This window comes from Eubalaena glacialis, chromosome 5 (assembly GCF_028564815.1).
Source record: "Eubalaena glacialis isolate mEubGla1 chromosome 5, mEubGla1.1.hap2.+ XY, whole genome shotgun sequence".
Lineage (NCBI taxonomy): Eukaryota > Metazoa > Chordata > Mammalia > Artiodactyla > Balaenidae > Eubalaena > Eubalaena glacialis.
In genome coordinates this window covers 45,516,829-45,531,836 of record NC_083720.1, presented here as the reverse complement: position 1 = coordinate 45,531,836, position 15,008 = coordinate 45,516,829, and the positions used below count along the sequence as shown (strand labels likewise).

The 15,008-nt window shown below is 43.6% G+C and overlaps 2 protein-coding genes across 2 annotated transcripts in view; one reads left to right on the top strand and one right to left on the bottom strand.

Moving 5' to 3' along the window:
• Positions 1–2,584, top strand: part of FAM184B (family with sequence similarity 184 member B) — a 127,491-nt gene extending 124,907 nt beyond the window's left edge. Inside the window, exons 17-18 of the mRNA XM_061191260.1 lie at positions 410–609; positions 2,491–2,584. Coding sequence (XP_061047243.1) covers positions 410–609; positions 2,491–2,584 — 294 coding nt within the window. The remainder of the gene's footprint in view (positions 1–409; positions 610–2,490) is intronic.
• A 6,358-nt stretch (positions 2,585–8,942) lies between these two features.
• On the bottom strand, positions 8,943–13,628 carry MED28 (mediator complex subunit 28). The gene is made up of 4 exons (XM_061192128.1): positions 13,460–13,628; positions 11,595–11,661; positions 10,504–10,616; positions 8,943–9,226 (listed from the first exon to the last, which is right to left on the bottom strand). The coding sequence occupies exons 1-4, from the start codon at positions 13,616–13,618 to the stop codon at positions 9,029–9,031; spliced, it is 537 nt and encodes a 178-aa protein (XP_061048111.1). The 5' UTR covers positions 13,619–13,628; the 3' UTR covers positions 8,943–9,028.
• Positions 13,629–15,008: the final 1,380 nt, after the last annotated feature.

Sequence of the window (15,008 nt, the reverse complement as noted above, 5' to 3'; positions counted from 1 at the left end):
TGGTAACTCATAGGACAGTAAACCTAACCCAAGCTGAATTCACGTAAGCTCATTTATAACTTTTATATATGCCTCTTGGTGTGACAAAATGTAAGTTTCACTCCAGAAACATTAATGTGTTTGAGGACAAGGTGGGCCCAGCTTCTGCTGGGGGTGTTATATAGCCTTTTAAAATCTAAAACAAGATTTTAAATTAAAAAACACATTTGTCACCAGAAGTTTTGGATAAGAGATTGTGAGCCTGTGTTTTTTTAAAGCACAAAGTGGATTGGAAGAAAAAATGCTTTAAAAAATAACATGTAAGTTATTGCCTTCTTGCTCATATAATTTCGGTTGGGCAGGCCTTATCTACTTTTACAATAATGCCTCTTTGGTTGGTACTAACAGGCCTTCCCTTTAATACCAACAGAAAAAGAAGATGGAGGAAGTGCCCAGCCGAGTGGTCAGTGTGCCAAACCTTGCTTCCTATGCTAAGAACTTCCTGAGTGGCGACCTGAGCTCCAGGATCAACACTCCTCCGATAACTAAGTCACCCAGCTTGGACCCAGGCCCCAGCTGTGGCCAGCCTTACAAACCCACCCCATCTCTAGATGTAAAAACTGCCACAAGGTAGGGGGCCAAAGCTATGATTCCATTTTCCCATAGTCAGGAGGGAAATTAGTATTCCTTTCTGGTACCTGTTAAATACCCAGCCTTTGGGCCAATACAAAGGGTAATGAAACAAGCCCTGCCTTGGACAAATTACAACCCAGCCAAAAAGAATGATATGTAAGAGAAGGGAAATAGGTCATTCTTTAGAAGAGGCACTACTCCTGATACCAAATTCCAGAAAACCTTTTTTTTTCCCATGGATGATTAGACAGGGGACATTGAATCACTTAGCTGACCACTTCAGAGTGGGTCACACAGAAGATGGACTCATCATCTGGCCTTGAGTCTGGATTCAAATTCTGGTCGTCTTTGTTCGTAGCTTGCTTGGCTTTGGGCAGCTCACTTGACTTCTCTGAGTCTGTTTCCTCACCTCTAAAATGAAGATAATACAGCACCTACCTCATTAGACTCATGTGAGACTGAAGGAATTAATCCATAGGACATGCTTAGCACAAGACCTGGCACAGAAGCATTCAGTAATTTTCCACTATTATTATTAAGGTTATTTCTCAAGATTCATTGTATAATCTTGTAATTCTAAGGCCTCTTAATCTGTGGGTTTGGTTGATCACGCATGATGATCTCTGATACTGCCTTATTTTTCCAGAAGCCCTTGCAGCGTGCTTCTCTTCCAGAAATGTGTGATTTCCCCTTTGTTTGTTGATTCCTTCCTGTCCAGCCTTCCGTTCAGAGCAAAATCTTTAATTCTGAGCTTTGAAGTTTGCATTTCTGGAAGGGCCCCTTCTGAAATGTTCCTTTTCCAAAGGCCCTGCCTGCCCAAGGCTATTTAGACAAATATGAGTGTGGAGCTGGAAGGACTTCCTGTCAGTCATTGAACGAGTCCAGCCCTTTGTGTCACAGCTGAGGACACTGAGGCCTGGAGCCCCAAGCACACGGTCTATTAACTGCCAGAGCCAGCCTGACTGGCCACAGTTCATCTCATTACCACACACCTCTGTTTAAAGCTGTGTTCCCACTGTTTTTTTGTTTGTTTTTAAGATTTATTTTATTTATTTTTGGCTGCATCAGGTCTTAGTTGTGGCAAGTGGGATCCTTGTTGAGGCGTGTGGGATCTTTCATTGCAGCGTGCAGGCTTCTCTCTAGTTGTGGCATGCGGGTTTTCTCTCTCGTTTTGGTGCGCAGGCTCCAGGGCGCGTGGGCTCTGTAGTTTGCGGCATGTGGGCTCTCGTTGAGGCACCGAGCTCAGTAGTTGTGGCGCGCAGGATTAGTTGCCCCGCGGCATGTGGGATCTTAGTTCCCTGACCAGGGATCAAACCCGCGTCCCCCGCATTGTCAGGCAGGTTCTTTATCACTGGACCACGGGGTAAGTCCCCCCACTGTTTTATAAGAAGCTTCACAAATGCAGTTAGAGACCGTTCAGACAGGTATACACTGTACTTTCTTACCTACCGTCTCCCCTTTTCAATTTATTAGGCTAATTTCACAACCTCATTGAAATGCCAGAGCACATCAGATAACTTTTGAAGAAGCCATAAAGTGTAATACTGTATTGATTAACCATTTCTTCTTTTACCTGTTTTTGGAGGGGGTTTATTGTTTAATTTGTGCCTGAAATAAATAGTACATGTTGCAAAATATGCCTTATTAGTGTTACGTGAAACAATGGAGAACCTTCTGTTTTCAAAACTGGAATTAGATGCTCCCTCTCCATCCCCATCCTTCACAACTTGTTTCTAGCTCCTAATATTGGCCATCATGTTCTAGTATCTTTTTAAGAGTAAAGAAGCAGTTATCTTTCCCTGAAAAGATGGTAGAGTATTAAGTTGTTTACTGAATAATTTTCAAAACCATCTAAGAAAACTTTTTGTTTGTTTTTAGGACACAAGATGATGAAACAGCCCAACCCAAAGAAGTCCAGCAGAAGCAGGGCTCAGCCCACCAGGAATGGTTTACCAAATATTTTTCTTTCTAAACTGATCCTTAAACTGATCATAAAGTGGATATTTGAAGCACATTTCTTTTGAAGCATCTGATTGAAGGAATGAACTAAAAAGCCAACCAACCAACTAACTTGCCTGTAATATGATTTACATACATAGCTAAAACAAATTCTTGCATTAACATTTCATACTGTTTCATTGTGACATTAAGATAAAACAAGCCAGTGTTACCAGAAAGCACCCATAGGGAAATATTATTGTTACTGATGACCTACCCATGGTATTTCTAGTGTCCATAAGATTGCAATCTGCCTTGTGGAATATCAGACTTTGTGATTTCCATGGTCTACTTTTAAAGTGGTTTCATTTTCCTAGGACGCTGGTCATCTTCACTTGAAAAGTGTTTCTATGTAAATGATAATTCCAAAATACACATGTAACCTCAACAGGTAGAGGAATAAAACAAAGCTCAAAATAACCAGGAAAGCCAATTTTAAAAAACCAAAGAAAACAAAACTACTAGGAATGGACTATAGCAGACCTTGGCATACTTGGATCAAATATTTTGACTTCCTAGGTCCAGGACATGAAGGTTATTATAGAGGGCATAACACCTACCTCAAAGGGGCTTTTTGAAGTTTAAGCAAAATATGGGTAATGATACTAATCATGAATTGGAATTAGGCCTTGCCAGGATTTTTCTGTGAATAACTGAGCCTCACCCCGTCATACATCTCAACTTCAATGACTGTAGCATCAACTTGGTCATTTGTGATGGTTTCTAGATTATTCTTTGAAGTGAAAGATCTACTGAACCGCTAGTCTTGCCTCATGGTGCATTGCTTCCCCATTGCATGGATGCTCAGCAGATTAAAGGGAACTGGGAATGGCCATTCACAATGCTGACCTCGCTGTCAGTCCACGCTGAGCTGTCGGACCCTCTGATGGAGCAGTGCAATTTGACAAGACTCAGTACAACTTTTAGTGGTCAAAATATGTTCTCAATCCTTTGGTGCTGGCCCAGCAAGTGGCCCATAAACAGTTGTCTATTCTATGCACCATCAAATCTTTGCTCTTTGAATAAAACTTTAAACAACTGGACAATAAAAATGGTTGTGATTTGTATTGATTTTCCAAAGAAAGGTGAAATTAGATGAAGGCTGAACTTGGAAATAGAAAGTTCACGTTAACCTCAGTCAGATCATCTTCAATAAAACGTAGCTGCAGTGCTTTGCGACCACCTAGAGGAGTGGGATAGGGAGGGTGGGAGGGAGGGAGACGCAAGAGGGAAGAGATATGGGGATATATGTATATGTATAGCTGATTCACTTTGTTATAAAGCAGAAACTAACACACCATTGTAAAGCAATTATACTCCAATACAGATGTTAAAAATAAATTAAAATAAAAAAAAATAAAACGTAGCTGCTCACGCACTTATGTCATTTTGAGAGAAATGCAATTACAACTCAGACTCATAATTTAAAAGTAAATTTACTACCTAATCAAAACACATGGCCCAATAACATAAATTTTTAAATGCAAATACTTGTTACTATCCGTGTAACATGCCGCATTATTTTTCAGTATCAAGTACTTTTTAGTTTTGTTACCTGCTTAGGGTGAGCATTGTAGGATAATGTTTGTGTTTTAAAGATTACATACAGGTAGTTCTACTTTTGTTTGTTGAAATATTTTCCCACTACTGTGCAACTCCTGATGACTAACAAAGGAGGCTGCACTTTATACTACTGTCCTTTAACTCAGCATAACACATGCTGCAGGGATAGAATTTTACTGAGACCCCACATCTGTCTTGACTCCTTTCTTGTTGCAGGCAAGTTAAAGATCATGTTAAATTTCTAGGTTATATGCAAACAATTGTGTCTGTTAAGTAAATCTTGGCATGCTTCTATCATTTTTTTCTTTAGGACATATTGCATATTTTTCTTTAGGACATTTTCTTTAGGACGTATTCCATATAAAGCACCAAAGGATACACCTAGGCTTTTTGTGTGATACTACCAAATTACCAGAAAGTTTCTAGCAATTTACACCTTCACCAGCAGTGAATGAAATTCTACCTCTCTGTACCCTAGACAATATTGACAAGGAAATCTGAGAGATAAAACATTATTGTTTTCTCTTGCATAATCTGGTTCCATCCATCTCTCAAGAGCAGAGTGGTCTAGAGATGATGGGGATGGCTTGGAGGTAACAGCAGACATGAAGAGAAATGAACTGATTCAGAATTGATTTAGGAGGGAGAAACAACAGGATTTGATGATAAATCTCTTTAGGCATATTTATTATGACAGAGAAGAGGAATTAACATATTCCTGGAGCAAAACTGGAAAGGAACATTGTGGCGAACTGTTTCTTCATTGGGGGAGAAAAGAATGAATTCACCCAATCAGCGGCTGCACACCACATACCTGAGTCCTTACTACTGCTCTGCATCAGTGCAACATCCAACACAGCAGTTCCAACTGAGGCTACTTGGTATATACTCATTCTCCAGCCTCTATCTGGATTCTGCAAGGGCAAAGCTGGGAAAGTAAATGGAGTTATGATAGGGAGCAGCTTCCTAGCATCCTTTAGATTTCTCAGGATAGCACTAATTTCCACCATTACCCACAAGATGCAATATTGGTTTTGATCAGCTACCTCCTACTAGCTCATCTGTCGTGTTCTCCCCCTGCAGGATATAACCAAAGATGCCCTGGGCACTCACAGTGGCCACTGAGCATTAAACAGTTATTTTGTCATTGTCCCTTTGCTGAGTCGAGACAGTGTAGTGATAACCTGCCAACTCCACCGTTCTTACATGCAGTATTCCCCCTTAGCTTCCAAATGTTCGAATCCGTGCACTGACAAAGTTCCCTTCCACTGGGACACTTGCCCAGGGCACCACTGGTGCGATCTTCAATAACTGGGCCACCCTCTTGAGCCAGTGACTGTACCTCACATACCCTCAGGATGCATCTTCCTCGCCAGTTGGACAGTAAGCGAGCCAGTCCCCAACCCCACCCTCCTGCCTGCTCTCAGGCCGCGTCCGTGGCAGCGTGTCAGTCGGGCCCTCCAGGAGGCATACCCCGACACAGGTGGAGGAACCGACCACGAGAAACCCACCTATAGTTGAATGAGTTGGCTTTATTACTTGTTGGACACAGGGAGAATGTCCATCATGGAGAATGGTGGGGCTTCTCAGAAAGTGGGTGTTAGAAAGAACCTACTGTAAGATTTTTGTCATTGGTTGGGTGATTTCCAGGAGGGTCTAAAGAAGCAGGGATTCATTATAGATTGGATGCTGTCAGAAGGCAGGGGCAACTCTATGACTGGGTGTCTTAATAAATGTTATCTATAAGACGGGCAGACCAGAGATAAAGCTGTAAATGGTTAAAAAAAAAAAAAAAAAAAAAAGAAAAAGCAGTCACTTATTTTTTAGCCAGGAGAATGTTTGGTATTTGGGGGGTGGCACAGTGACCTTGTTTTTTTTTTCCTGTGCTTAGACAAAGTTGTGAAGTGGTTTTGGTTTGCCTGACTTTACCACGGTCTCAGAGCAGCTTTGTCTAGGAGGCTGGCATCCTGAGACTGCTTCTGTCCCGTAGGAGAGTAACATGGCCAAGCAGTGCTGGGTCGGCATCCCTTGTCAGGGGCAGGTTTCCGCCCTTCTCAGGGGAAACACCTGTGTTGAATAAAGGGGAAGAAGCAGGAGGCAGGAAGAGCCTTCAGATTTTGACGGAGAGTTGACACCCGTATAGAGAGCCAAGGAAGATTTGGGGAAGAGGCTTAGACAACAGCAGAGTTTGGAGAAAAAGCCTCGGCCAGGCTGAAGAGCTCCAGAGCAGGGACTGCCCATTAGAGGGGTCTGTGTTGGGCAGAAATGACACAGATCCAGTGTCCCCACTGTGCTTGGTCACACCCAGGAAAGAGCATGGCCTTTGAGATAACTGAGCAGGGCTCCTTCGTGGCCTCCAGTGGCCCAGGACCAAACCCTCAGGAACGTCAACATTTAGAGGTTGGGGAGAAGAGGAAAGAGAAAAGAAGGGGAGATGTGTTAAAGAGAGTAAGAGAATGAGTTCAAATAAAGAAGATGATGAAGTGTCACAGTGAAGCAGCTGGGAGTCATCACAAGCACAGCTGGAGCTGTGGAGCCACACGTCACAGCCTGGGGGCGGGGAGCGTGGAGGAGCTGGAGACTGAACGAGGGGCCGGGAAATGGGGCAGCGCTCAGGCATCGCATCGCAGCAGGGAAGACCAAGAATTCTGTGAGCTGCAGGGGGCAGAGAGTCCCCAGGGGGTTAAACCCTAGAGAAGGCAACTGGCCTGGACCCAGATCATTTGTGGAAAGGTTCATCTTATACAGGGTAAGCGCTTCAGCAGATGGACCAGGAAGGGAATAAAGATGCCCTGAAGATGTGGGTTGGTCTGTCATCCCCAGAGGGAAGGTGAGGGAAAGTCCAGCTGATGGCTCATTACTTTCTCCTTGAGGGAGAGGGCATCCCAGAGGGTTTTCTGTTTGTCAACCAGCAAGATGTCACTAAAAAGGAAAAAGATATTTACAAACAGAAAAAAGTGAAATGTTTACGTGCCAGAAAACTTTTGAATTTAGTAAAGAAATGACAGTAATTGGCACACACATTAATTCAAAATATTTTTACTAAGCACCAAATAGAATAGTTCCTGAACTCTTCACTAAGCACCTCTTCATTACTGAAAGAATGCCTAAAATGTAATCAATTTAGTTAGGTTTTTAATCAAGAAATCTACAGCTGCCAGTCAGAGCTTCTAACTGGCACGAGATGACCAGGTTAACAACCCTGAAATCAGATAATGTGATTGAAAACAACTTTTAAAAGCTTTGTTTAACTATATACTCCGAATGAGGAAATTCATTGGCCTCCGGCTGTGTACCATACACAAACGCACAAAAACAAAAATAAGTACTAGTTATTATGTATAAAAGATAATAAGTGGTCCCTGTATATTCAGAGGGGAATAATGCCTACTTCTCATGAGGAACAAACAGACAGATCACTAACTGCAGAGGGAGAACCAAGCAAGGCTGGCAGAAGAGACAAGAAGTCCTGTGTCCTGTGGATACAACGGAGAGGGCCTTTGGAGGCTGCAGAGACCAGGTGCCGTCCAGGCCAGACGGGAACTTGAGTGGATGTCAAGGTGGGTGGGGCGGGGCCTTCAAGACTGGAGGAAAAGCGAGCCAAGACACCGAGTCACAGAATTGCTGCCTGCTCAAGAGACAGTGCAGCACTGGGTGAGGGAGAAGGGCTGTAATCTAACGAGGGAATGTGAACAACAGAGAGAGGAAAGCCTCCTCCAAGGAGACCAGGCACAATGCTGGACTGTATTACTCAACAGCAGACCAGGCACAATGCCCGTTTGTACTTCTCAACAGCGGTTCAACAGAGAAGCTGAGGTGGCCTGTGTGACTGATAGAGGGTAAAGTATCTTCCCAAACACTGAGTCTCCCATGCACCCTGCAGCCAACCTCCCACCTAGAGGCCCCAGTCCCTTGGAATCAACACTACCCATTAGCAAGAAATTCATTAATGGAAAAATCTGCTCCAAATAGCAGAACAAACAAACAAAACTCAAAACTCAGAGATAATCACAGCAATCTTTAACCCTCACACTTCACCTATGCCCCTATTGAGAGCAGGGTCCATTCTGTTACTTAAACTGATTATTGCAGAAATGAATATCACTAGCATATCACTGCTCCTACCCTCCCCCAAAAGTAAATGAACACTTCACAAAATATAAACTTACCCCAAATAAAAGTCAACATTAACTTAAGGATACTGCTGGACTCCTATAGCACTATGTTACTGCAGTAACAGTTACTACACTAACCTACGATATTATAATCCTCTTCCAACCTATTTACAAAATATCCTCATTCTGAGGTTCTGGAAGTGTTACATCGTTGCATTAGACTCCTCTTCTTTAGGTAGTTCAGTCTTGAAAAACAGCAAATTTAATATTTTTATATACTGCCACTGATGGCTAAATTATCATAAAAGGCCTACAACCAAAATCCTCATCCTTTGATATGCAGATCAGATCATACAAGCTTTTCCCCTCAGATCATACAAAATAATCTAAAACTGGAAACAGAGAGATAAACACTCATACAAAAATAAAAATCATAAAAACAAGCAGCAAAAAACAAAAACAAAAACATAAAAAGGAATCTGTAAATGGCACCATATTAACAGTCTTAAATTTTGCTAAAGACAATATACTTGGTTTACCAAAGCAATAAGCATTTTATAAAGTACTCCAGAAATAACTTATAAAAATAGGGGGAAATTTTTAGATGAGAGCACAAAACTAAAATCATCTCACTCTCTGGCAAAGAGTTCTCCCCAAATGTCATGTCTACAAGAAGTGATGTTTGACAAAACTGTGTCTGGGCTGACTCAGCCACCAGCTCACGTTCAGGTGGCTTTTCCTCAGGTCTGCTTCATCGGTGCAGGGATATTTGCAGACGCCTGCTCGAGGTAGGCCAGGGAACCCTGAGGGATGTCGGCTGGCTTTTTGTGCTGCATGTTGATGTCCTCCAGCACCTGCAGCCAATGTCTCAGTTTTGTTAAGTGCTTCTGGACCAGAGCATCCTTTCGCTGTAATTCGTTCCTCAGTTCCGAGACGTCCTACAAACGAAAGCAATGAAGCCAGAGTAAACTCACAAAACACAAACATAGTTCCTGATTAGTTAAGAGCACTAAGAAGTAAATTCAAAACAGAGAACCGACTGAACTATACTAGGCTGATTACTCTGATTGGCTGCATACTTTGAATAACCCAAAGCCACTCTTCTCATGAAAGATGCCTGCTTAACAGTTTTTATTTTTAATTCATGTTCTTTTAGTAAGTAATACACACATTAGAAAATTCCAAAGTACCAAAGGACAGGCAAAAAGAAGTCAGTCTCTTTCCCATCCTGGTCTCCAGGCACTCAGTATATCTCTCTGTCCAAAGGCTACTGTGAGAAGAATCTAAAACACTGAGAATCTGAAACACATGTTAACTGTTTTAAAAGAATCCACAGCCACTGTTCTATCATTTCAGATTATGAAGTGTTAAAATCTCATTTTCAAGAGCTTTTTAATGAGTAACAGTATTAAAATCCTGTATTAAGACCTGGCCTTGAACACACCTAGACTGTCACTCAGGTATTCAAATCAGGAAATGATCTGATATGGTGAATTGTAAGAATATCACCTTCTTACCATTCACGTTCTCAACAGCTGTTATCAAAGAGTAAAACATTTTGGCTAATTGCTCAGCTTGTGGGAGGAGTTATTTCAAAAACTGCTAAAAAAATAATCATCCCAATTTAGTATTTCCCACTGGGGGCATCACTGTGTTTTGGGCAGGACGATTCTTCCCTCTTCCACACTGCAGGGGGCAGGCCCTGGCCCTATCCACTAAATGCCATTAATGACAACCTCAACACACTTCCAAATACCCTGGTTTCAAACAACTGAGATAAATGAAATCCTGAGTTTCAAGGAGCCTGGGACAGAACATTTACTTTTCGGTTCCTTGAACAAAATTGCCTAGAGCCCTTCCTGTGTGTAAGGCACCAGGGACACACAGATCAGTTCCTGTTCAAAATGAGCTTATCATCTACATTAATGGTTTTTCAACCTTTCAAGCAGAACCTTTTTCTTTTAAGAGAAAAATCTTCCATGAAAGCCAGTGTATGAAACGAGTAAAAGCCGAGAGCTGCTGTGTTTGAAGCACCGCTTTCCATCCCTGACCCCCAGGTCCAGGTTGTCATGAACACTGACAACCAACATTTTACACTCAAGCTATGAAGCCCCACTATAACTAAGGGGCAAATGGAGCACCTCATTTAAAGCATAAATGGAATTTTGACAACATTTGCTCTTCCTTAAACTTAGGGAGAGAAATGAGCTTGTACCTCTTTGATAACTTGCTCTGGTTTCTGGACAGACAACTGCAATCTTTTTTGTAGGAAAAAACATTCTGTCTGTCTCGCAATATCTAGAAATTTCTGGATACACTGATCAACACCTTAAAAAAAAAAGACCAAAATATTAAATTAAGAAAAACACTAGACACATATATCTCTCTCATAAATTAACAGTTGGAATATCGAAACAGCACCTTCTTGTAGATGTAATCAGGGATTTTAATCCTGCCCACAGCAATATTATTGACCCCAACCCCCTATGTGTTAAGCAACATTAACTAGCAGATAATCTGTGCTTTTACCAGGTGAATAAGAAACCTAACTACAACGCAAAAGTTCTTCTGAAGAAAGACAATCCAGAGATCCAGCAATTAACATCATGATCTCCAGTTAAAATGAAACATTAAAACACAGTACAAAGAAATCAGAAGTACCTCTCTGGGGACAGAACTTGGGCGAGGAAGGGGAAGCAAAAAACTTAGTTCTTTATTTTTTTTAAAAGACATAGAGGAATTTTTTTAAATTTATTTATTTTATTTATCTTTGGCTGTGTTGGGTCTTTGTTGCTGCACGCAGGCTTTCTCTAGTTGCGGTGAGCGGGGGCTACTCTTCGTTGCGGTGCGCAGGCTTCTCATTGCAGTGGCTTCTCTTGTTGTGGAGCACGGGCTCTAGGCGCACGGGCTCAGTAGTTGTGGCACGCGGGCTCTAGAGGGCAAGCTCAGTAGTTGTGGCGCACAGGCTTAGCTGCTCCGCGGCATGTGGGATCTTCCTGGACCAGGGCTCGAACCCGTGTCCCCTGCATTGGCAGGCAGATTCTTAACCACTACACCACCAGGGAAGGCCAACTTAGTTCTTTAAAAAGCAGTACACACTATTGGTCTTCTTTGTCTTGGTACCAATACGAAAAGCTCATTCATTACAAGTGGCTCATTGTAAGTGACATAAGATGTCAATAAACTGAACAAAGAACCAGCAGTATATAGAGATTGCACAAATCTTATTCCCTGGAAAAGTTCTCTTAGGATACAAGCGGGACTGAAACACATCAAGTGTAAAATCAGCAATGAGGGAATTCTTACCAGTTCGAATTTCTTCCTGATCTGTACCATTGACATAATCCTGACTCACCAGAGAAGCAAAACAAGCCTGTATGATCAAAACATATCACAAAATAAAAAAATGTCATTCACACATCAAGAATCTTACTTTAGAGTAAGAAATAACTTCTCTTGATGGAAAACGAAGGCTGAGCCGAGTCTCGCGAGAAGACTAGGCGGGTGATCCAGGTAGCACCTCTCCCCACCCTTTTCACTTGGCTAATTCCCAATGCCCGCCTGGGTTTCATGTTTTCTGGGAAGCCCTCCTTGACAGCCATGCCCAGATGTGCTCTCAGAGTATCCCGGGTTTCTTCTATCAGAGCACTGATCCCACAGCACAGCAGCTGCCTGCCATTTATCTGTTTTTTCCACTGCACAGTCATGAGCTTCCTTGAAGACAGGAACTGTTTTCTGTGTATTCTTAGCACCCAGGACAGGTCCTGACACATAACAGGCTCCTTTACTGTTTGACAAATATTCATCAAGCACTTGCTACCTGCTACCACTGGATTAGCACCACAGATACAATGAGAGGAGGGAGGGCAAAACAGGTGTTCTCTGACTTCACAGAGCCTGATGTAGTGTGCTACAAAGAGCAGCAGGGCAGGGTCGATGCGGAAGTGATGTGTGAGCTGGAAGCCCAAAGAGAAAACGAAGAACACAAGCAGAAGGTCTCCTGTGGCCAGAGTAAGAAGAGATGGGTCTGGAGCAGAGACTTGAACATGCAGAGTTAGGAAGACCACAGCACCTCTTGGGCTATCCCAACAGCCACAGGTAGCCACTAAAGGGTTTTAAGCATTAGGGTGCTGGTGGTCAGCTGCGGACTTCTTTCTACAGGGCCAGTGTTTCAGCAAGAGCTCACGATGAGAGCCACCTCACCTCTCAATGCTAGATGCTGCTCTAAAACTTAACCTGTCCCTTTCCTTTACGGTTTAGCCCCACCCCAAAGGCGTCTCATCCTCCTCCCAGACGGAAGAGATTTCTCTGTTCTTTAAATCTGTTGTCTCCAAACTTTTGAATGTACACCCCATCAGCAAAAGCATTTTGTCCACGCAGCCCCAATAACACGTTCATTTACAAACTATGTTTATCAACTACTCTGCTATTGTATACAGTATAAAAGTCACACGACTAGGATTTAAAATGTAGAAAAGGTAATTCCAGTTACAAGTTACTTTATTTCCACACGTTAATGGCTCATCTTCCACTTCAGAGACCACAGGAAGCCATCTTATTTCTAAGCACTTGTTTTTTACCTCTCCTTTGTCTGCTACCACTCCCCATCTTCTTTGGTACAGGGTTAATGTTTGAGCAGAACTCAGAGTTTGGGTCACCTCTGCCTCTCTCCTCACCCCCCAGCCTTCCTCCTCCTTCCTCGGTCCTTAGTACCAACCTCCCCACAGTAACTCTTAAATAACTCCATTCAGCTCCAAAAGTCCCACTACTTTAGGACCGTTTAAGGGTGGAGACCAACGGAAAGGATACAGGACATAGGGGTGGACGCTGCGGTCCGGAGAGGATGAGCACGTACTAAACACGCAGGGACGCGGGAAAGGATACTCAGGGATGGAACCAAGGATGGGGTGGGAAGGGAACAAACCACTGAAAGCCTAGAAGGGTCCCACAGTTGGGGGTAGACAAACTTCAAGTCCACGTGGCTCCAGAAATGTCAAGTTTACGCATCTCCGCCAGCCGACCAGAGGAGAATTCCGGCCACCATTCAATGTGGAGACTAATGCAAGCGACTTAGGTGCAGGTATCACCGAAAGAGAGGAGCTGCGCACGCGCAGCATACGCTTCAGAAAAGAAGGGAGGCTGGGAACACAGACGCCCACGTCTTATCTTACCTCGAACGATGACTCCAACTCGTCCACCAAGGTACTGTTAGAAGTTCTCGGAACGCCTGGTGTGGCCTGAAGAAGCGAAGCCTGGGCCAAGAGCCCCGGCGGGGGTGGCGGGGGTCCGGGTGGCTGCCCGGAGAACATGCCTCCCAGCGGAGCCGCCATTTCTAAAATGGTGGCCAAGAGACTCACTGCGCCTGCGCAGGAGCTGGGGGGGGGGGGCGCCCGCGGGGTCACGTGATATGGCTGGTCACGTGACGGTGTTGAGTGCCCGTTGGCGTCTGTTGGACGCCCGGGAAACCTCTTGTTTGGTGCTTCGTGCCCTCTTCTTTCCGGTCACGCAGGCAACCTGTCTTTTTTTTTTTTTTTTTTTTTTTGCAACCTGTGTTTTACTTTTGCTTTTTTAACTTGAGAATTGAAGGCTTTGATAGGGTTTAACACAGTTGTGTGGAGAGGGGGATCAGTAACTACGGTGGAGCGAGCCCTCTGGCGGAGTCAGGATATTCCTGTACTAGCCCGGCCTTTGCTCTCAACTCTTGCAATGACTTTGGCCCAGGCGCTTTCTCTGGGCTCAGTTTACCCGTTGGTAGAAGGGGGGTGCTCATTCATCCCACAAACATTTATTGAGAGCGCACTGTGTGCCAATTACTAATCCAGTCACTGTAGCGGGAATAAAGAGGAAAAATGTCCCCTAAATTTTCCCTTGGGAGATACAGGTAACAAAAACGACTTAACATTGTTGAGGCTCCCTGTCTTATGTGCTGGGAGCTATTTGCTTTAGATATTTATGGTTACATCAAAGAAAGTCACTATGCTAATCTTTTTTTTAAACATTTGCTTATTCAACTTTTCAGAATCTAAATATTTTTTCACTATAATTAACTTTACAGTTATCATCCAGCATATCTGTTGAGCCTTCCATGTCCCAGGCTCTATTTACTGATCTGAGGGTTGCAGCAATCACCCCAACTTTCTGCCCTTGGAGAGTTTACCACTGTTTTGTGGGAGAGAGAGACTGATAAACATGTACATATATAGAGTGAAATCAGGTAGAGATAAGTGCCAAGAAGGAAAATAAAGCCCAGTAAGGGGATGACTAATGATGGATTTTATTTAGTTTTTTTTGGCTGCATTGGGTCTTCATTGCTGCATGCGGGCGTTCTGTAGTTGTGGTCAGCGGAGGCCGCTCTTCGTTGTGGTGCAGGGGCTTCTCATTGCAGTGGCTTCTCTTGTTGCAGAGCACGGGACTCTAGGGTGCGCAAGCTCAGTAGTTGTGGCGCACGGACAGGCTTAGTTGCTCCGTGGCATGTGGGATCTTTCCAGACCAGGGATCAAACCCGTATCCCCTGCATTGGCAGGCGGATTCTTAACCACTGCGCCACCAGGAAAGTCCCAAGTGACGGATTTTAGATGGGTGGTTGGAGAAGGCCTGAGGAGATCTGCACTGGAGTGACTAAAGTTTAATTAGGAAAGTTTTCTAGACAGGGGGGCCCTTGAAGAAGGAAACTGCCTGGCATATTTAAGGAGCTACAGAGAGGCCAGCGGGGCCAGAGTG